The following is a 24,026-nucleotide window of genomic DNA, read 5'->3' as shown; positions in this document are numbered from 1 at the left end:
ACTACTGCCCTCATTGTCACCTACTGATGTATCCTTGAGCAGAGATCTCCAACTCTGATCAAATCCTGCTATTAAAACAAAACAAAACAAGCAGGAATATAAAGTCCTTCCAAACATGGCATGAAATTTTGTCATTTGAGGAACTTTAAGGTCCCTTCCAACCCAATTCTGTGACTGCGTTGGGCCTCTCTTGTCTAGCCGCTGGGAACCCACTGGCTACTCGCTCTCTCCCCTCATCCTCAACAGAGCAAGGGGAGAAAAGCTGGGCATGGGGGCTGTGGGCAGCCCAGGAGAGCAGCTCTTGACTGCTCCTTCCTCCACAATGCTGCACCCCAGGGCCTCCATGGGCTGCAGCCACCACAGAGTGCTCCCATGTGGGCCACTCTTCACAGCTGCCATTCCTTTGAGTCACATCCATTCCTGGACCGTGGGGTCTGCAGGGGTTGAGAGAGCACTGGGCCTGGATCACCTCTTCCTTGACCCCATTGCTGTTCCTCGCACTTTTTTTTTACCTCACTCACTGCAGAGTGAGCATTTTTGCTTCATCTCAAACTTGCCTTTGCCAAGGCACCCCCAGCACTGCTGCTGGGCCCAGCCAAGCCCTGTGCTTGGGCCCTCTCCTTTCACCACATGGCCACACTGCCTCCCATCCTTAATGTATTTGTTTTATTAACAAATGCAGGGACAAACATCAGAGGGCCAAAGACATATAGTCAAGCAGCATGCCACAATTCTGGGAAGGGGTGATACCCTGCATTATAACTTAACATTAACTTAGTTTGTTGGCTGCAGAAAGGTTTCTTATATTCCAGCTGTGATCCGCAAAGGCCAGTGGGAAGTCACTGAAGGATTGGAATGAGCTGCAAAGTCACACTGATGGAGAAGAGAAACTTTTACATTTATATATAAGAGAAACTATTACATTTATATATATATATATATATACACACACACACACACATTGGAATGGAATATTGTGGATTTTTATTATTATTTTAGAGAAGCTACCTTATCAGTAATGATCTGCAGAAAAACTAGGACAAAATACTTGATGCAGCTGTCCAGATAAAAACTTAAGTCTTTGGTGTGAGCTGCATAGTGACATTATTGTGAACTAAAGCAGAAGCAGACGAGACAGCTTGAATTACAGTTTCATCTGGTTCAGAAAGGTTGCTAGTAAAATGTATTTAGGTGATCTGCTAAAGAAAAGAATACATTGCATTTTGTAAGTACCCAGTCACAGCCAGAGCTTTTGAAAAAAGTTGACTTTCACACACAATTAAACAAAATAATTTCAGTTTTCTAGTTTCATACAAGCTGATCCACAGACTGCCCTATCTCCAGGGTTATTTTGTAGTGATAAAAAATCATGGGATTAATGTTTGTGAAAGAAGACAAGAAAGGACAACATTATTATAGCCTTATTTTCTGTATATCCCAAAGAGAATACAGAAAAATAAGTGAAACAAGTGGCCATGTTAATGTATGAGAAGAGCCTAGAGACAATCTCTCATCTGTAAGTTATCAGAAACAGCTAAGTCTTACTTCTGCTGGCATGTTCTCAAACTGTTCTAGTGGAGAAGTTGCTGACTGAAGCAATAAAACTTTTTTTCTGGTGTTTGAGCAGTTGCACTGTAAGCTTTCGCCTTCTAAGACAGAGAAGGAGCTGCACATGGAGGACAGAAGAGGAGATGGAAGGCATTCAGACACTGCTGCCAGCCACACAGTTCTCCAAACAAGCAGTCCTCCAAAGCAGAGCAGAATACAAGGACAGCTAAGGCACAGCACCAAGGATATGAAAACAGCAGATCAAAGCATTAGAGTGTATAGGAAAGTCTTGATTTTAATAACAAGAACACTACCTGCATCTCAGTTTCTTATCCCAAGGCCAAGTGACAGCAGCAGAGAACCCTACTGGTAATGGCTCTTACAGATTTTACCTCATTAAGCTGCAAGAGCAGTTACTCTTGAAAACCTTTAAGACAAATATACATCTGTGCTGCAGATCCAAGACCACAGCTTCCACAAGCTGGTCTTCAGCTTCAGTTGAGGTCATGTCCAGGAGATGTGATACTAAGGCACATGGTATAGTGGGCAACATTAATATACTGTTTAATATTCTTAATATTAATTTAATATTATTATTAATATACTCAGCCCCTTTGGATTGCAAAAGCATGTTGACACAATTATTTACAACCTTAACGCTGAAGTAGTCAGCAGTTTTGCTTACAGAAGAACATTTGGATCAGAAACGTTATCCCCATCCTGCCTTTGACAAGGTGGTGTCCATTCACCGTTACATCTTCCTGGCATCCCCAGTAACACAGTGCTCTTCATGAGTTCTACACACCAGCAATGACCCAGGTAGAAAGACAAAAAACCCAACGAACAAGAACAAGCTCCACACATGCCAGGCTTTAGCACCTCACTTCAATTAGAGTTAAAATAGCTCAACCTCTTAGTGAGAAACAAGAGATAACAATGATGAAATAAGCCTTTCTGAGTCCACAGACTTAAACATAGCAGGGTACAGAGATGTTCATAATTCCTTTCATACTTGCAGTAACCAAAAAGGCTTTCTGCTGCAACACATAGAACATTACCCTTCCCTTCCAGAGCTTGTCAATTTTTAATGTAAATACATCACTGACCTGTTATATTACGCCTTGCGAAACATATTTTAGAAAGGTATTTTTCATAAATGGAACCAGAATCATGGCCACACAACAATAAGAAAACATACCATCTACAAACACTTCAGTCTTAGATCCTTCCTAGGTTACCCAGAAGGGCTTCTCTTCTCCCTTTATAGTTTAAAAAGTGGTACAGACAGACTTTGCAGTTTGGCAGACACGCATCAAAATAGACTGAATATATTCAGTTCTCTGCAACTATTTTAATATGGAAAGGTCTCATACACATTGCAATAGATTCACAGCAGGTCCTTCCGAAATATTGTACCGTTAGTACCTTTGAGTAAACAGAGGACTTGAGAAGGAGAAAAAATGAATACAACAAGCAATCCAAACAAATTTTAAAATAATTTCACGAATGGTTTCCCTTTCGGTAGGATAAAAAACTCTGGCTACTCTCTAAAACACTCTCAACTGATAGCTTACTTATTAGACAAAAATTAGTGTCCATTCAGCCATGAAAGAGACAAGCCATTATATACTATAAGAGAGATCAAACTGACATCAGCTACTGTACGTCTTCACACTTACTACATAATCAAAGTAAACTTTGCTATATGTGTCTGATCTAATGTACCTGTCAGTTATCGCTGTCTCTGCTCAGATGAGTCTGTGTGTCACCTATATACGTGGGACAAAACAAATAAATAAATTGCAATGTTATCTCTTCAAGCTGCTCACACAGCCAGGGGAGAGTGCTTAGTATTCAGTAATGGAGTTAGGAGTAATTTACTGAGAGATAATTTCTTTTGGACCTAAAATCTCCTGCCTCCTGTAGTGCAGACAAATAGAACTATCTAACAGGAAATGGGGCATGATAATACCGCTCTTTAAATAGAGCTAACAAAATGGAAATACAATAGGCATTACAAAATACACAGCTAACAGTTATCCAAACCTTTGATGTTTTTATAGCTATTTATTGCAAGGAAGCATATTAGCTGCTTCATCCTATTTTTATACAAGAAAGTTTAACATGCTTTTTTTAAAAAAACTCCTTTAAAAGAGCTAAAACTAAAGTCATAGAATCATAGTATCACCAAGGTTGGAAAAGACCTAAAAGATCATCCAGTCCAACCATTCACCTATTACCAATAGCTCCCACTAAACCATGTCCCTCAACACAACATCCAGTCGTTCACTGAACACCCCCAGGGTCAGTGATTCCACCACGTCCCTGTGCAGTCCATTCCAGTGCCTGACCACCCTTCCTGAGAAGTAATACCTCCTAATGTCCAGCCTGAATCTCCCCTGCCATAGCTTGAAATTTAGCTGAAGTTGTAGATTTTGGAGAGCAGTAAGCTTTGTCACAGACTTGTACATCCAGTTCCTAAAGAGATGCAGTTCAGCACACTCCTCTCACTTGCTTTCCTGGCTTCTTTGCAGGGAGCACAGTCCATCCATTACTACATAGCTAGTAAATGACTTTTCTTCATAATATAGGCATTATTAATACAGTAGACATTCTTACTGCAATAGGAGTCAATTTTAATCTCACCTTCTATTTAAGATGTATTTTTGGCACCAGCTGCTAAACTCCAAAGGGAACAGATCATGTCTGGAGGGCTGGGAACTATGGCAGAATGATGGGGGGGGTATCTTCTTCTAGGAGCTTGTCCCATCATGCAGCACACATTTGTCTCTTGCCTGCAGCCCTGAAGACAACAGCCATGGTCTTATTAGACAATTACATTTGTCAAACTGCTTTTATTTTTTATGTCCAGTCCTATTTAACCAATAACACATCTTCTTATTCTATTTCACTGTATTCCCCCAGTTGATTGCATCAGAAACAGCTTGATTCTGCCCTCCTTTTAGTCTTTTCTGTCCCAGGTCCAGTGATACCTCTAACCCAAAAAGAGAAATTGTCCAGAAACAAAATAGTTGCTGTAATAGAACACAGAACTATCCAATTCTGGCTTCACTCAGTGTCCTAAGGACAAGTTCAATCACCAGACCCCCAGAATTCTGCTTTAAAATCAAAACCTCCGGGGTACTCATGCTGAACTTCTTTCTAGAACATCTCTTTTGTCCTTTTGCTTGGTGTTACTTCCTTCTCAGGGAACTTTTTCAATATAATAGAACATTTATCAGAGCCAAACGCTCTGTGAATTAGGAGGGGAGATTCTCTTCAGTGGAAGATATTTTAAATATTTCAGTTTCCAAGTAGCTCTGTGAAGACAAGGAAGAAATACATAACTTAAACACAAGGAGTCACTGACCCAAAAGTGATTAGCATTAGCTTAAAGCTTTCAGACCCTTTTTCATCCTATTGATTCTAAGCAGAATAAATCCGTAAATGATAATAGGGCTCAATTTAAATTACCTACAGCAAGTGCTGCTTTTCAGCTCTCATCAGACAATCATGCTGTTCAATCAGCTCCATTCTGTACGTACAAAGCAAATTAATGTGTATAAAACAGTCGTAATTCAGGCCAGTTTTCAACAAAAGACCCTTTTACGTAGCACACAACTGCCTCTTATTGACATACTTTCAATTGAACTGATAATGTTATGGCCATATTCTACCTAATTAGAGCAGAAAATACATACATCTTTCAAAAATACTGACCATTTCTTCCCTTCTGTAAAGCTCCCAGAGCCTTGACCAGGCTCTCAGTTAAGTCTGCACATGCTTAGAAAAAGCAGCAGGGAATAAGATGACACTTCTGAGTACAGCACAGCTAAGCGGTGTCTCAAGGACAATTACATCAGCACAAGACCTATTCCTACCCCTTGAAGCCGGAGTCTGCAAACATGGCTTTCAGAAGCAAGTCAGAGATACTGCAACATGCAGAATTCACACCGAGGCCTCCAGCCTGGAAGAGGGTTTTTTCAAGCAACTCATTTCTTTTTCAAGAGGAATCCTTAATTTCTTTGCTTGTGCTGCTGAGATTACCAAGGAACAGGCAAGTCCCAGGAGGCCAGGACAGTGCTTCTTTAAAGAACAAACTCTTGGGACAACAGAAACAGCGATGGCCAGAAAGAAGGCATTATAAGGTGAGCCCTGGCAAATACTTCTGGGTCATTTCAAGATGTTGTGCGATGGAATTCTCTCTCTGGTGACCAGCGATACCAGGAGTTGAGGGCAGGTGCACCTCTGTCTGTGCCATTTCAACCTGGATGCTTTAGCAGAGCTAGCAGGGGATTGGAGGTGATGGAGCAGGACAGAGCACAGGTGTTTCATTTACACTTTGACACCGCCAAGTCCAGACCTCACTGTGAGCAGGAAAAATCCCACTGGCAAATTCTGCAGTCTTTGCAAAAAGGCCTCAAAGCAAGAGAACAGCATGTTCTTTAAGAACATACATGCTATACCATACATACATACCACACATACATCAGCAGACGGCAAACACCACCACATCTGAAATCAGCTATGCCATTAGGATTGATTTCAGCATGGGGAAAATTCCACCTCTAGAACGTACACTGACAACTAGTCATTTAATTTGCAGGCTCTTCTGACAAGTTTGTAAACCATTGTGCATGGTAGCCCTACCCAAAGTTTTGCTTTAAGCATTCTTCCCCCATTAACCAGCTAACCCTAGTGTAGGTTAAGGTGAGCAACATGAACGCAGCCACTCTTACACACACAGCAGAACACAGCCAGGAACGCCACGCAGAAAGGCAACTTCTTTGGCAGTAGACAAACACGCCTCCTGACTGACACACACAAAAGAAATCTAGAGTGTAAATGGTTCAGCCATGCCTCCTGCTGTATGTACACACTCGCCTGGCATTCAGATTAGCAGCTGAAGCGTGCTCCTGCTCGGTGCAATGGCTCTGTGCGCGATGACCTTCCCTTCCTCTTTCAGCACTTTTCCTTTCTCAAGAAATCTGTCAGGCACTGCAATTAAAGTCTGGAGACCAAGTAAATGGAAGTTTAATCTCTAAGGAGAAATATTTAAGAAGTGTACCAAGATGTATTTACTAAAGATTTCACTAATTCAAATAAATCAAGTTAAAATTACATACTAGACTGACTACTGTCAGCTTTCTGAATATCTCTCATTCAAAACAAAAAAAACAGCAAATAAAAATGGCAAGTTCATTTGTCCTTCGCTTTGTGACTGGGAGCAGAGCTGACATCACCGCTGTGGTGAAAGACATTAGTATTTAACTACTTGAAGAAATTCACATTACCAGTGTCCTTTTAAATTGCTGTATTTATGTCCGCCACATAAGTTGCTATTAGCAACTATAAAGAAAGAAAAAAAAGCCTCCTTACATTACTGTCCTGAACACAGCAATGATTTATTGTATTTAATTCTTTGGAGTTGCTTTCATCCAATATTTGAAACAAAATTAAAACATTACCTCTGAAAAACTACTTCTGCTTTCAGTGTATGTATCCTTCATTGTAACTGACCTTCCAAGCTATCAGAGCTGACAAGAAATCTCTGGGTCTTATGCTAAAAACTAAAACAAATCTCCACAAGAATGTCGACTTGCCACTTGCCATCTTTCAGCACATTGCTAAGATCCTTATGTTGAAGTGACTGTGATTTCTCTGAAGCATGTGATGGTTCCTGTTTGCCTTCCAAAGTGGTATTCTGTCATATATTGCTCTTCCATATTTGTATCTCCATCAAGATCTGAAATAGTACTGCTTAGATGCTATGTATTTTAAGACAAAGCAAATATTTCATCTAGGACAGATCAAACACTAAGACGCATTAGCATAAATACTTAAGTAATGCTTCTCTAAGAATAAGAGAGCCCCACCTGATGTTTACAACAAAACTAAAATGTCAGCTTTACTTAGTTGAAAATCTAACTGTCATTGAGATTTGGTAGGCAAAGCCCTCCACGCAGTTAAAAAACATATTTCTGAAATAATAACTCAGATTATTATTTTTTTAAGTAAGCAATATAGATGTGTATTGCTCATGCTCACTGAACATGCTGAGTGTACATGTTGTTCATTCAAAATTTCCCAAGATTTTTCTTTCCTTCTCAGATCTATCTTTTCTCCTCATATGATCTGGTGTTTAACATGAATTCTTTTATTATTATATCACTATACAAAGATGAGCAAAATGATCATTTTGGCTAAAACAGCACCTAGCTAGGTCAGTGCTTCTAACTTCTCCTTTACCGGTCTTCAGCCTCAGAGATGGCTTGCTCTGCATCCTCCAGGTTCTGTTTTGTTGGGAAGTATCTCTAAAGCCCCCAACAAAATTGGGAACCTGCGTTACAAGTAGCTACAGCTCTTTATCAGTACTGCCCCACGTTATGTGTTATGGCGTTCAGCTTTAGTACTTACTACATGTCAGAAAATATGAATTATACTTCGCTTTCTGTCTGCTCTCTTATGTTGCACAAATGTAACTTACCTATAGACTATGCAGAGAATGTCTTCCCCAGTATATGAATATTTCTAATAATGCTATCAAATCAGCCCATACTTGGCCAAGCAAAATCTTTCTGGACTTCTGTCATGAAACACAACATCTACTTACGTACAGCATTTTCTGTTCTCAAGAACACCATCCTTCTCCAGGTACAGTCATAGTACTGCGTCAGAGAATACAGAAATGCTCACAAGAATGACTCATCTTCAGTCTTCGCTTTGACAATGAGCAGAAACTCTGGTTAAGATCTTGGTGCCGCAGTGCTGGCTGCTGTAGAGAAACATCTGAAGAAAGAGACTTTACTTGGAACACAACAGCTGAAATGTAGAAGAGGAAAAGCAAAAGACAAGCACGCTGTCATCAGATAAGGCATAGGAGCATGGCATCACTTGTGAGACATCAGGCATCTCCTTTGCAGACCAGTGCTCTGTTTGCTAGACTGGGAAAGGAGATCTTTGCCATAATGACATTGCTGAGTAAGGAAGGCTATAAAAAAAACCCACACCTCTTGATGTGTTAATTCCTGTTTTTGAGCAACACAAGTCTTGAACAATACAGTTCTTTTCAGACTTCTTGAATCTGATGGAAGTAAATGTGAAGGGTTTACCACATTTCTTAATGCAGAGCCATTAACAGAAGCTTTCCTAAAGACAGTGACTATCACTTTCCATAAACACTTTGTCAGTGCATTGTTAGAAAAATCATTCTGAAGGCATCTAACTAGGAATGTAATAATAACATGGCAAACTAAAGCATTCTAGTAATGGACAACAGTTGGGTTTGCTTTGTGAAATCAAGAGTTGAGAGTATTGTTAACTTACACAGACAGCCCTAAGAAAATAATAACAGAAGAGACTACAACAAATGTTATTTTAGGGTTAATTTGCTTTTGCAGATACACAATCTTTACTGTAAATGTTTTGGCTTGATCAAGTAGAATAATTAGTTCTCAAAGAAATGAACATTTATCCAGAAAAAATAATTATTTTCTGTGGTCTAATCTTTGCTTTAGATAAATTGACATTGTAAGTCCTTTAGCAACAGTACTGCTCAGCTGTATTCCCAACCCCGCATTGACAACCCAGCAATGCTCTGAATGCAGAGAAGATAAATGGAGTTAATGCCGCTAAACAAACATGACATTTTTGTTGCGCTGTGATCACAGATGAGTCACTAAGTAAAATGATTAATCACAAATCAATGTTACTAGGCTCATTTAGAGATGATTCTCCCTTTGCAAAGCAGGTAGAAGCTCTAAATTTATAGGCTAATGAGTTTATTCTAGCTGTAGCAGTCTTGTTATTGGTCTTAAGCATCAGAGTCCGCAGGAAATTCGTGCGCAATTAAGCTAAAGTGATGACCTCCTTATACACAGTTTGGCACTTTTTTATCAGATAGTGTCTTGTGCAAATATATAAATGAATTGAAGCATTACACAGAAATTACAGCTAATGCAATACTAAGAAAAACAGACATATTCCAGAATTTTAATACGTATGCCAATAAGGTATCCAGGCCATAAATTACACTCGTTTTATCTGCCTGCAAATGGGTTTATCTGCCTGCAAATGGGTTTGTACTGAGATTTTTAGACTGCTTCGGTTTTGGTTGGCTAACATTTGTAACTTCTACAAACAGTTTTATGAGCTAAATTGTTTCAGGAGGAAGTACATGGATTTGTTGAGTGACATGTTTATAAGTCAGACATATATACTGTGAATACTTTCTATTTCATCAGTAAACTCACCTTATTAACTATTTAACAGAAATAAAAGTTCTTTCAAGCTTCATAAAGATTTGTTGGCACCATGGCACCTTTCTCTTCACCTTGAATTTAATGAAATTAAATACTGGCATGTGCTTGCATGTGTGTGTATCCGCCTCCTAAATCTGCCAGTGTAAATTGTTTCTGGAGTGATCACTTCCAACCTAAAATGGGTAATTTTCCAAGGCAAAAGATCTGAACCAATCCCACATCCGATAGGCCCTAGAGCCCTGTACTGCCAGACAGGGACTGTTTCAAGCAGAGCTGGCTCAGTATCAGATATGATATGATATCTTATCAGGTATATCAGATATATCAGTATCAGAGAAGGACATGGGTGTCCCAGCAGACAACAGGTTGGCCATGATCCAGCAGCATGCCCTGGTGGTCACGAAGGCCAATGGGACCCTGGGGTGCATTAAAAAGAGCACATCCAGCAGGGCAAGGGAAGTGATCCTCCCCCTCCTCTGCCCCAGTGAGGCTGAATCTGGAGCACTATGTTCAGATCTGGGCTCCTCTCTTCAAAATAAACAGTGATTTCCTAGAAAGAGTCCAGTGAGGGGCACAAAGAAGGTGAAGGGCCTGGAACATCTTCTGCACAAAGAAAAGTTCTGAGCCCCTCCAAGCCCAGGATTTCCTCAGCACTAGGCTAATGACACCAGTCCTAACAATGAAGAAACAGTGGTCAAGTATGCTGCAAAGGTGAACACCGCTGGGTCACAGGATCTGCATGCTGCTGCTTCTCCTATGAGAAGCACTTATAGAAAGAAGAAGCTGCTCTTCCTTATAGGAGCTCAGCAGACACAAGGACCAGGTATACGCTTACAAGAAGTCGTCTCAGATCACTCACAACCAGTCAGCACACTCAAGGCCTGACAAAAGCAGTTTTCCAACTGATTGTGAGAAAGCATTTCTCTCTGCTCAGGTATGTTGATAACTTTGAATCAAAGAGCTTATAAGCCACACACTGAACAAAACCTTGTCCAAATATTCATTCAATGACTAGAACTCTGCATTTTCTCAGTGTCTTCCTAACCCTGTACATGGCCAATAAAAGCTCGGCTTCAAGAATGAACCTGAGATTCTAAGGAGAGGTCCTTCCACATTCTGTGCAGCTGTAAAGTGCATTAGTAAGATTTTCAGCACTAGCAAAAGCTGCTAGACAAGTAGATAAAAAATAAATGAAAACTTCACTACAGAACAGCTCCAGCTGAAGCAGCACTTTCCTCTGCTCCAAAGGAAGCCTTAAAGCCCTACTGAGAAGGTATTATTCTAAAAAATAATGGTGTTCAACTATACCTTCTCCCTGCTGCCTTCCAGTTCCAGGTAGGGATCTACATGATGAGAATCAATGCATTCCTCAACACAGGTCTATTTCCATAGTCACTGGAAATGTCCGTACAATAAAACTTACTTTTAATTAGACACATTCCTCCTACTAAAACGGAATTACTACAAACTCTAATTCCCCTGTATATATATTTATTTTTATTTTATTTAAACAGGATGTAAAATAACAAGCAGCACTGGCGGCTGAATTCTCAGACAACTATGACGGCTACAGTGCTCCCTCTAGTGGGAACGAGTGAGTTGGTTATCTTCATAACACATCATTCGGCAGTCATATCCTGGACACATCTATAAATCTTTCTATAAACCACCCAGAACTGCAGCAGGTACTTACACCCAAGTAGCAATGGAAGGACTCCACAGCACAGCTAAATTTCCACATTTTAGCTTCAGGAAAGTAGTCTGCATTGTAAGAGACAAGTTGTCGCACAAGTGATGCTGCTGATACAAGCCTGCGCAAATGAGTATAAAATGAGATGGCAGATCAGAAATGAGGATTTGAACTTAAAATCTCACCCAGCAGCAGAAAAACTATTTAGAAGAGATGAGTGTTCTGGAAGGGAGTGAAAAAAAGTCTTCTAATAGAATACAAGATACTGAAGCTCACATACAAAGGATCTCAGGGAACCAAATTGTAACTTCTGCTCTAGTAAATGTTTGGATAAAGCATATAATTCAGGCCAGTAGCTAAAGAGGGCTAAAGACAGCCAGATCACATCCAGTGCTATCTTTTCCTAACAAAGGACATTTATCAATTGGTTTATTTTGCCAGCTATTTTGGTCCAGCTTTGGTTCAGCAACAAATCCTTAGTGCAAGTGAGCACCACAAAGAGCCAAGGACCTTGGCAGCATTTCCATTTATTTTGCTGCAAAATACTTTGCACACTCACTCACCTTTGGGCGAAACCAGCCTATAAGCACAGCTGTAAAGTAAAGGCAAAGCATCACAAGAACAGTACCTTCCACAGTTGTATTCTGCGGTCTCCCAATCACACACTCTAGCTGTTCTCACCTATTCAGAAAAGCTCATTTCCAGGGTGGGGTGGGGGGGAAAGGAGAGCAATTTTCATAATATAACACATGAAACTCCAAGGTTGCAGAGGCAGAGAATTTGAAAGGAAGTTCAAAGACAACACAGAACACAGAGGTTGGCAAGAGCATCCTCACTGCAGCTGACTCAAGCACTGCTTATTGCAAAGCCGCTACCATGTCCCACCTGCTGCTGCACAGCCTGGTGAGCACCTCCAGTTTCTGGAATCTCTCCCATACCTGCTTCACTGTAGCAAATGAGAACTGACTTACAATACAGACACATATTCATCACACATATGCCTTTAAGAGCACAACAGGCTTTGAGTTTATAAGGAAGTCTCATTAGGGATTTTCAATATTACAGGACAGGTGATAGCTTAATGACTACAGATACTGAGGATGACAGCAGGAGAAAATCCAGTTATTGCTGGCAACAGAAGTGCTCAGGTTTCCTACATCCAGGCTTGCAGCTACATATCATACAGTATATATTCCAAAAATCCTCTGGCACAAAAATCAGTAACAAAAGAGACAGTTTTCAATACAAAATCTTGGGTTATATAATCTGTAATTTTTTTTCCCCTAAGAAATGATTCTGGTCAGGTTTTATGGTCAAACTACATTAGTTAGGGAGGGTCTGGTTGGCCTTCTTCAAAGAAGGAGTTCACCCGGTACATTTTACTTCTTTCTCCATGAAGAGTGAATACATAATCCCGACGGATGAATAACCCTGTTCTGAACAAGACATCACATAGTTTAATAACTTTGCTACGCCATTAGTTTTAATTCCAACCTGTATTCCAATATGCACATGACTATTTTCAGATACAACAAAAACTTGAAGTAAACAGCATCAGTCATCAGCATGGCAACTGGTAAAATCCATCAGAAAAATCTCTATAAACATTGTGGAAAGTAGATACAGAATGTACATAAAACAGTTCTCTATACAAAAGTGCATTTTAGCAGTAAAATTAGTAAAGAACCTGAAAAAAAAAAGGGAAAAAAAAGCCTCAATTTAAGCAGTACCACTTAAACTACACCATCCACCTCAATCCCCAACTCCAAAAACCAAAAACCAAAACCCCAAAGAAAAAACTCACTTTCTCCTTGCTTTGGTTATTAACTGTATTCAAGGCTTCAACGTCACTTTCTTTAATAGAAGAATTTATTTATAATTTGGAAATCTCTTAAAGTTAGCCAGGTGAGAGTGAATGCAAGTATGATTGATCAGAGTTAAGCGTCAAAACAGACAAGCTTTGAATAGTATGAACATTTGCATTTGGTAGATTAATAATTTAACTTCGCAAACCTTAAATGGAAAACGGCGTGTTGATTAGGTCCTTTCTGCACCCAAAAACTGCAAGATTCATAAGCTCGAGAATTTTAAACCAATAAATCTAACAGCCATAAAAAAATGGCTTATAAGAATGAACCTCCAGAACAGTCAGGTTTATGAGTATTTATAGACCAACGCATCAACTGAATTCAAAGCTCAGAGTGTTAAGAAAAAAGAAATGGCTTTAGGCCATTCAGCATAGATGAATAGTAAATATTGCCATTTTATATGCTTCTATATGATACATGTGCTCTCTTGTAAATGCACATGAATAAATTCAAATAGTTGTGTGTTTTTTTCCATTCTTCCCCCAGAGAATGATTGTGACCTTCACAGGTATCAAACCACAGTATGAGAACTAAAAGTTAAACCTAGGAAAGCCTTGCCCAACACCTTGACTGCTCGTCTTAGAAAGCACCCCATGCTCAGCATACCATCATTTAATCGGCTTCCCACATAAAGAAAAACAGTCCATGTCTTGACAGAGACAAAGGGCGATATTAGATACACACACAGATCAGACAGGTTTGTCAGGCAGCTAGCTTTCTTCCTTATAGTTAAAATTATGTTAGAAAAGAATGTTCTCTATTGTTTACAGTCTTATTGCAATCAGACTTTCAGTGCTCGTTCTAAGCCTTTTTAGAGAAAAAGTTACCATGGAAGCAAATCATTAATGTTACACAGCTTAAATAATTACATTTGTATTACAGTGGGTACAAAGCACATAGTTACACAGCTTCAGTACCATGGAGCAATACATCCATTGCTGTTTTGCTGTTGTTTTTTTCCTGTGTCTCTCTCTATTCTGCTTTTTAGGGTGACATTTTCCTTCAATGAAGGAAAAGTACAATTTTGTTGTTGTTTTTAAACACACTACAAAATAAGTCTGAATTTTAACAGTCCGTTGTTGTTCTGCATCTATCTGAACCCAGCAAGCTGTAGATAGCCTCCTGTAAAACAAAGCAGCACCAGCTATAATTGTTTACACTTGAATCAGCAAGATGAGGTTTAACAACAGTTTCAACTGAGTAATGCAACAGGAACCCAATACAAATTTTAAGCATACAGTATTTTGCAGAATCTGAAATAAAACACCTCTCCACTCACCCCTACTCAAAATTAGGTGTCTTTAGAAACTAAGAAGGATGCAAAAAAACAAAGTGTGTGTATAAGTTTGTGATACAGTCTGAATCCCACAGCTATTCCTAGTGCCGTTCTCAGAGATGCCAAGTACTCCGCACAGAGGTAAGCAAGAAGTCATGAATGTTCTGATCAGAGCATTCCTAGTTTCGTATTCTTAGGTTAAAATCATTCCGGAACCGCAAGATTACAGAGCTGTAAGTTATATGGCACCCCTGTAAACCTTCATTTCTCTGTCCATTTGTCTGAACTGAAGCAAGGGAAGTACCCAGCTGGAGATGAACTACCCCAACCAGCTACCATGACACCTGGGAACTTTTTTCCAATACAGCAGGTGAATAATTAGAACAATGTAATCATTTGGATTAACTTATATTCACTTAAGATCAAGCTGAAAACACAGTCTTCACTCATTTAATAACCTCAGGAATCTAGCAGGCAGGTATCTCATCAAAACAAATGGGTTCAGCTCTCAACATCTGCAAACTCCACCATCATGAGGCACTGCACCTTTGTACGCCACTAAAAAGTTTTTAGCACTGTTTCTACAGAAGGAAGAGAGGTATCAATCAGTTATAGTGCAGTGCAAGTGAATACTGACGGGAAACAGTCACTTCTGGTTAGCAGCTGAATGATGAGCAATACCAAGTAGCTAACATCCAGGTTTAAAATGATACTTTTCTATCAGTGGCCAAGTCAACGAGAGTGGCAAATTCCACATGTACTAGTAACTAGATCATGGACCTCACTTTTATCTCACTGAAACCCTTTCAGAAGTCATTGTTCAGATATTTTGCTGACCTTGTATTTCAGGGCTATAGGGAATGCCACCTCTAAAATTAACTTACTTTAGCTGTCATGGCAAACAAGTGTGCATAAGACATGCAGAATGAGTGAGTGAGTCGCCCCACACCTATATAAAGTGGATTGTGCGATTCTGCAGGATTGGGCCATATGCTGCATTTACAGGCACCTGTGACCACACTGAACTCATTAATTAATGACAGCAAAATGAAAGCCGTAAAGCATCAGGATTAAAAAAAGAGCAATTAAAAAAATCACCTTCCTGAACTCAGAACTAGAAAATACTTTTATGGCCCCTTATGTTTCACACTGAAATTTAGAAGGATCAATTTTATCTCAGGTGCTGATGGAAAGAATATTGTAGCCAGTGGTTCCAAGGTAAGGACAGAAGTTGCTTTACAAATAATGGGGAAACAGGCTAAAACTACTTTTACCTCCCTACCTGTAAATCTGAATTTTTAAGAGATACTTCAAAAGCAGGATTCCAAAACACATTTGGAACAGTGCAACAGCCCACATGGAAGACTCATCCTCAGCTGGGTGGCAAAAGGATTATAAGCATATAATAAGAAAAGACATAGTTGTGTCTATGCCTAAGCTTTCTTGCCTATGAAATTAATTAATTTAGACATAAGTTTAGAAATAAAGAAGACACCAAAGCTTTGTGCCTCTTGTTTACAAATCTGTTTCCAGTAGCATTTTTAACTATTCAAAGAAGCGTCCTAGACAACTTTATTAAAGATTAACGCACTTTTAATGCATAAAGGTATTTCATTTGAATCTCTTTACAGCAATCGTTGGGATGTACTGGCCGACCTTTCCTATTGATCAGACTAAGACACTGAGCAGCCAAATAATTTTTTAAAGACTAAGTTTGCAAATTGTATGTTTTTGCCTTTATTTATTTATTTATTTTAATCTACCTGCTTCCTAAACAACTCTACAATTAAGCATAATTTCTGTATACAGATTTCCGGCTTTGGAAGTCTTGCTTCTTACTTTCTGTGCAGTTCGAGGTAACCAGTAACTACTAGAAATGGGATTCATCACAGTATTCTGATTTTGTACGATCCAACAGAAAGACTTAAGAAAGTCTTACAGAATTAAAGTCTGTTTGGTACTACCTCCCTGTTCGCCCCCAGGTTAAACAACTCTCCTAACAGGAAAGAAAGAGACAAAAGCAGCCACGTTTAATTACACAAACTAAGTGAAAATAAAAAAAGACTGGAATATAGAACTGCAGACTTAGTGTCATCCAAAAGCATCCCTAGGTATATGCCTTGCAAGAAAGTAGCATGTTAGCCAAGTTCAGTTTTCTGTAACAACTATCTATTCAGCAGCTTTTCAGAAGTCAATTAAGTTTCTGAAGTCTTAGTTGCAAAATTAAGTCTCAAAAAGCTGAAGTTACTCAACTCTTAGAACAGCTTGCAAAAATTACACTTGAGGAAAGACCTGGTTTATACTGTTCACATTAATCAAAATTTGGTCAAGAAATACATGTAAACAATAATACATTTAAGGCTTAGAAAGAACACTGATAAAATTCACCCCTGTCACATTAAAACATCCACATCTCCTTCATGGTCCTCTTCAGTCACTTTTAAAGAGAGCACTTCTTCATTAAGAAATAATCCACTCAGTCTTTCCTTACGAGCTTGTCTTTGCTCTTTCAGCTGTCTCTTGCGTAAGGCTTTTTGTTGTAATTTCCGTTGCTTGGAACGTTTCTGTCAAAATATAGAAAACAGACCAAAATGAGGTGTTGTTCAGTATATTAGAAACCACCTTTAAAGTTGCTAAATTCATTAAATAGTGTATTAAGGTCTGGTCTGAAAAAACTTAATGTAGATGAATAATTCCTCACTGAACTCTCACTCACCCAAAAGTAATCAGAGGACTTACTCTACATACATCATGCCAGAAGGAATAGCCAGTACTGACCTGTCTAAATAACTTCAGCAGATCCACATTTACTAAACACATTCTTTCAATACAGATGCCCCAGTTAGGATCAATTAAGTGACGGTAATAAGATACAAAGCTTAAAACATATGTATGTAATTAGAAATGTTTACTTTTGAATCCCGGATTCTTTCTGCAGCGCTTGTAGACAAATTACTATCGCTGTGCGCTCGACTCATGTTGGCACTTGAATTTGAAGCAGAATTAGCAACACTAGAACCACTGCTGCTTGCCGAGCTGACCATGCTGGCACTGCTGCTGCTGACACTGGCACCACTCACACCACTGGTACTGGCGCAACTGTAGCTACTCCTCTTCCAGTTTTCCCTTGCAGATCGCTGACGAGGTCCGTGTTCCTTGATATAGTTTCTCACCTTTAGAAAAGATGCAGCAGGATTACTAAGGCTTGATAAATACTGCACTGAGATACCCCTCTGCATGTAAAAGAAACAGACTGCCTATCAATAACGATGAACAAATTCAGCTAGTCTCATAGAACATTCTGCTGTGGCTGCTTAAATCTCAAACCACCTTACAATCACCAAGAGAACTAATTTAAGTAAGTGTTAACTTCATCACAGAAAGAAGAAAAAATGAATAACAAGGTTCTGTTTATCTTCCCTTCTGCCCATTCCCCTCAGTTTTCAAGTTACAGTAATAACACAAAGCAGAAAAACCAGCAAAGTTCAGCTGAACTAAAATGTTTACTGAAGGTATTAAGATGGTTTATTTTGTTACAATCGAACAAAAGGAAAAGTAGTACTTTAAGATGATACTTATTTTGAAGTGTAAAGCAGCCAAATCCACCAGTGCAGTGATTGGTTACCCTCTCCAATCATTACACTCATCACAATAACAAATACAGAACAACACATAGGAGTTCAGTCTGACAGGACTCTGTATCTTTTCCCAATAAGACATCACAACACAACAGGCCAAGAAGGCAGTAGCATATACCTACCATACCAACCAGTTGCAATTCTTGTTAGAATAAGTATTTTACAACATCTTTAAAATACATTGGTTTATATCTTTTTACATTACGTTTACAGTCTTCTCCTTAAGGAGAGGATTAATTCTTCTCCCTCTAATTCCTCTGAATCTTAAACACTAATTTATGTTCAGTTAGCAAATTCATCTCCTCAGTGAGACGATAGTCATGAAAAGGAATCAGTTTCATCAGAACTGGTTCCACAGCATAACTCGTTACATGCCAGCATTCCAGAACTGACTGCTAGACTTCTAATGAGTACTGAGAATACACAGTCAGTCTTTTATGTAAGTTTAATATATATAATACGTTTCTGAATTGGTTTCCTTCTTGACAATGTTGTGCACTAGTCTATTTCTAGTCTTGTATGTAAAGATGATATACAAGAATTGATCATGGCTCTAAGATTTTGCAAGACACAACTGATGTTAGAGGGATTGAAAAAAAACGAAGGCTTACATACAAACCTTAACTCACCTGTTTCAATTTTTCATCTGTGAGACAGTTTAGTTCAATAATGAATTCACTATCTGTAGGTGATATCTGAGCAGTAGGATCAATAATTTTGATAATGTCAAGTTGCTCTCGAAGGCCCATCTCTGTACTGACTTTGCGACTTAAATATTCAATATATTCAACCTACAAGCCAAAGAAAAGTGAGCAATTTTTGAAGTGTACAAATTCTAAAAGAAAAGAGAAAAAAAAGACTAAGAGAATAAAATGCTCTCAAATATTTCTTCCTATGATCCCTGGGTCACTGAGAATCTGCAAAAACTCAAAGTGAAAGCTTGAGAATCTGTTAAACTACCCATTACGATTGCAAGATTTAATGTCAAGAATCAAATTACACTGAATATAGTTGTGTTTACACCTACAGCAATTACTGCGTTCTTTAAGATGTTGCACTGATTAGTTTTTCTGTATCTTACAGTTCTCATGTAGGTAAAAAGTTGGTTTCACCTGTTCATCGTTTGTCATTGCGCTCCATGGAAGTTCATCAAGATTCCTATGCTTGTTTTTCTTTTTCGGAAGCAGACATGGAGAGCTTGGAATACTAGGTATAACATCAGAAAGTACATCACTCCCACTTGTAATGTCACTGCCAGGCAGCTTGTAACATGCAAGAGAAAGAACAAAACCTTAGAATACAGTAGACACATTTTAAGTCATTTCAACACAATTAACAATTCAAAACAGAGTCACATTAGCAAATCATCGTTTATCTGTACGCTCTAACAACTACCTATTAATTACTAAAAAAACCTACAGTACTTGCTTTAACCTTTCAACAATCTGCAAGCACAGCAAACTCAAGCCACACTACTCTAAAAAAAGAGGCATATGTTGAAATTCCATTTAAATAAAGAACAGAATGATGTGGCATTTCAGTATTTCCCTTCTCCGTCATTGTAAATTGCCCGTTACATTCTAAAGCCAAACCTCATGTTCTTACTTTAGGAAAGATCACTTCAGAGTAGGTCTCTAATTTATACCACATCCCATAATTACGTGATACAACTGAATTAAAATTGTTGTCATTTTCCTGGAAGCAATTGCAGAACTTTAGCTAACATCACAAGTACAGCTGACATGTAATTTCTGAATGCTTTTCCAGTTGAAGTGTGACAGCTGGATTACTCATACTCAGAATCTGCCAGATAACACTGTCCAAAGCTTCAAAAGTCTTTCAAAAATGGTACAAGTTGAATCAATCATGTCTCTGAAAAAAAAATATGTTTGTTAAAAAAAAAAAAGCTAGTTACTAATCAAACGTGTTGTCAGCTAACTACGATGTGAGAAATTCCTTCTTTCTAAACAATTACCCAGTTTATCAGGCAACTAAAATGTCACAGCTCGGTGAAACACTGACTCATTGGGATCCAACCAAAATTGCTCCCACAGGCTGCACTGCACACTTGTAACTTCAAAACCTACAGAGAATAGCAGACTAAAATAGTAAGAAATTCAGAGCAAATTTCAGTCCCTGTTATCTTATATTCATCTTTCAGAATAGAATTTGTACTTTCTGGAAAGCTGTATTCTCAGTCTCTATACTGCACTTACAAGATGCTTTGTCTAAGCTTTATGACAAAATGCGAAAGTATTCTTTGGTGTATTCTGATGCACAATATTTCCCATTTCAAAGTTATGTGCACATTAAAAGTTCATTTAAAAGATTTAAGTGCTGGAGTATGGCACCCAGGCCTAAGGCCACCAGCACAAAATGCACCTAGAACACAACCACAAAAGGGTCACAAGGATGCTCAGAGGGCTGGAGCACCTCTCATATGAAAACAGGCTGAGGGAGTTGGGCTTGTTTAGCTTGGAAAAGAGAATACTCTGGGGAGACCTCAAAGCAGCCTTCCAGTGCTTGAGAAGAGCTTATAAACAGGAGGGAGACTGTGATAGTGACAGGACGAGGGAAAATGGTTTTAAATCAAGAGGTTAGATATTTGGCACAAATGTTTTTTACTCAGAGGCTGGTGAGGCATTGGTAGTACTGCACAGAGAAGCTGTGAATGCCCTGACCCTGTAGGCTCAAGGCTGGGCTGGATGGGGCCCTGGACAGTTTGAGCTGGTGGGGAGAGGTGGCAACCTGCAGACGGAAAGGAGCTGGAATTGCATGGGCTTTAAGGTCCCTTCCTATCCAAGCCACTCTGTGATTATATCATTAGAAGACTGATAAACAAAATAGTAAGGCTGAAGATACCTGAACTAGACCACATTGCATCCAGACTAGAAAAAAAAGCAGTTTACACATTTTCACATCCAGGGGAGACTAAGAGAGCTCCTATATTTAACAGGCGCCGAAGAAATGGAAATAGGCTACAGCAAGACTTCTACGCTGTATCAAGCTGCCAGCTCAGTTACCACAGAAGACTCAAGATGGCCAAATCACTGAAAACAGACATACCGATCTGGTTATACAACAACTGCAGAGCAGATCTCAAGGCATAACTTGCAGCTGTGAGGTTATGTCCTACATGCTGGACACAGAGAAATCACAATATGTAACCATTCATCTTTGAGGAGCCAACCTTCAGACTCTCCTCCAGACTAAATACTCTGGGATGAAACAGAACAAAACGTTCTCCTTATCACTGAAGATTCAGATATCTGCTCTTAATTTTCAGCAGTTATAAAGGAAAGAAAAACAAGGAGGACTTTTCACTGAAAGCTAAATCCAGCACTTAATAACCTATAAAGAATTTTACATTTACAGAGAAACGTTTACAGTTTACCTGCCATTCAAACTCGCTGTCTGACCAATCCCAGTATGTACTGATCGAGGAAGAGACATCACTGCAGACACTGCCTTCAGGAAACAAATCAAAAGAGGTGAACTCCTGGTCATCCAGCAGAGAATAGCAGTCGTCCTGGTCACCAACTGAAACCGAGGAGAACAGCTCCTCACTGCACTCTGAGCTGGCTACACTAGTTCCACAGGAAGTCAGGTTCCATCTGTAAAACAGGACAAAACAAACAGAAAGTAGTAAGTAAGTAGAAAGTAGTAGAAAGTATATTGGCATCGCGTGTCCTGAGAACTGTTTAGTTCTCCTAGGGCTCCAAATATTATCTCTACTTTGCTTGTCAGTAACATGATGCATCCATATTGAAATCCATTTAAATCATTAAGACATGAGTAAATCTATTTTGAAATTATTTTAAAAGATCCATAAACAACACCAAAAACAGCAGGGCAAAAATCCAAACATGTTTGTATCTATATTGCAAAGCATTAACACTTTCCATCTCAGAGTGCTGAACCCCACAGTGTGTACATTTTTTGTCTTTTAAAAACATTTTAATATAGGAAAGTTTCCTAAAACTATCACAAAGACTGAAATAAGTAAGGAGGAAATCAATGAACCTTTTGGAAAGTACAACAGTCACTAATCTACATTCCAAATTAGAGTCCAGAAGTAATTCTAGTATGACAACCCCATACGAAACTATTATTTAACTGGGAAATGTAATATGGATATACCTGAGGTTTCATTATTCACTGTTCTCAACTCTGAATTGCAAAAACAGACATGTCCAGAGAATATGTTGTTACAATTATGTGCAAGATGGCAATGTGACGTATGAAAATGCCGCCATGCCAAATCTAAACACCTTTTTCCTCATAATTTCCTTAAAAAGAGAGTCAGCGTTGTCGCTGAAGTAAAAAAACTAAAGACTCAGATCTCACAGAATGTGTTTTCTGGGAGCAAGCCAGAATTTAACAAGCTTACAAAACCAGCTTCCATATCTGGATTTATATTACACATTGGTAAAAAGTAGGTCGAGACAACTATGAGTCAGCACAGCACTGCAGTACAGCCAAAACTATTCGCAAAAGCTTCTAAAATTCACCAGTAAGCTCTCATTCCATCAGTATATGCACTTCAATCCGGCTAACAAGAGAAACACTTTCTTATCTAACTGCAAAAGCTGAGCAGTGCCATAATGCAGCCAGGCTGCTCTCCACCATCGTTATTTAAGCCTCATACCTGGCTGCCTGTTTGCAGTGGACTCACTTCCACATCTATTTGGCAAGCATGAATTCATCCGACATTGAAAGCATTCCAGAAACCTCCCTTTTAGAAGATTCAAGAGACCCTACTCCCCCTTTCTGCAACCCTTATCCACATACCATGTCATACTGGTACTGACTTTTGCAGGCAGGTAATCAATCAGTATTTAATAGAAGAGAGGTGATAACAACATAATTCTGAACATCACAACAATTTCGATATCCATTAAACACTAAGGAAAGGAGAGAGAGCAGATATTTTTTAGACCTATCAGAACACAGGGTGAGGTATAGGGACTCTACCACCAACCAACCAGATTTTAGGATAAAAACATTATAACATGACAACTATTTGGTCAATGTTTCTCACACTGAATCGCTTCAGAATAGGCCATCTCTACAGATCACAGACCGAAGGATTTGCCCTTAATCAGCAGCACAGGATGGGAACGCTGCAGTCACCGAGCTCCTGACTCACTCGCAACCTCTGCAGGTTTGCCGGTGTCCACGCCTCTGCTGATTTTAATTACAACAACCACAGCTCCCCCCACGTGCTCGTTCACAGAACAGCGTTAAAACATATATACAAATATATATATATATATATATATATATATCGGGAAGAACCCACGCGCTTCGAAGCCCGGCGGAGCCCACACCGGTTACCGCCCACGGAGGCCAGAGATGCGCGGCCCTCCCTCCCCCATGCCCGCACAGCACGGAGCCGCCCGCGGCACAGCCTCAGTGTCCGGGGCAGCACCTCTCGCCCCCCCCGGCCCACCGACCTATTGGAGTGGAAGCGGTGCAGCGGGTCGGTGCGGTGGCAGGACGAGAGCTGGCAACCGAAGTCACTGACATCCAGACACCCCTCCTCGCTCAGGCTCCCGCCCCGCGGCGGGTGCTGGTGCGAGAGGAGCGGGCACGGCTCGTCGGGGGCCAAGAACTTCTCGTACAGCTCCTCGGTCATGGCGGCGACGGGCGGGCGCCTCACACACGCACAGGCCGAGCTGCAGGCACCGCCATGAGCGGCTGCTGGCAGGAAGCGATGGGCAGCCGGACCGGCGGCCTCCTTCC

The 24,026-nt window shown here is 39.7% G+C and overlaps 1 protein-coding gene across 1 annotated transcript; it reads right to left on the bottom strand.

Annotated features, from left to right (window-relative positions):
* Nucleotides 1–12,501: 12,501 nt before the first annotated feature.
* On the bottom strand, nucleotides 12,502–24,023 carry FAM199X (family with sequence similarity 199, X-linked). Its single transcript, XM_015860792.1, has 6 exons — nucleotides 23,738–24,023; nucleotides 21,676–21,895; nucleotides 19,394–19,543; nucleotides 18,911–19,072; nucleotides 17,556–17,816; nucleotides 12,502–17,207 (listed from the first exon to the last, which is right to left on the bottom strand). Exons 1-6 carry the CDS (start codon nucleotides 23,917–23,919, stop codon nucleotides 17,037–17,039), a joined length of 1,146 nt encoding a protein of 381 aa, XP_015716278.1. The 5' UTR covers nucleotides 23,920–24,023; the 3' UTR covers nucleotides 12,502–17,036.
* Nucleotides 24,024–24,026: the final 3 nt, after the last annotated feature.

Source organism: Coturnix japonica, chromosome 4 (assembly GCF_001577835.2).
Source record: "Coturnix japonica isolate 7356 chromosome 4, Coturnix japonica 2.1, whole genome shotgun sequence".
NCBI lineage: Eukaryota > Metazoa > Chordata > Aves > Galliformes > Phasianidae > Coturnix > Coturnix japonica.
The sequence above is the reverse complement of the archived record's forward strand: the minus strand, read 5'-3'. Positions and strand labels throughout refer to the sequence as shown.

Coding starts and splice junctions, on each gene's coding strand:
- FAM199X (XM_015860792.1), bottom strand. CDS start 23,919: ATGACCGAGGAGCTGTACGAGAAGTTCTTGGCCCCCGACGAGCCGTGC. Junction 19,544..21,675: donor ACAGCGAGTTTGAATGGCAG/GTAAACTGTAAA, acceptor GCATGTTACAAG/CTGCCTGGCAGTGACATTAC. Junction 19,073..19,393: donor CAATGACAAACGATGAACAG/GTGAAACCAACT, acceptor TTTGGCTTGTAG/GTTGAATATATTGAATATTT.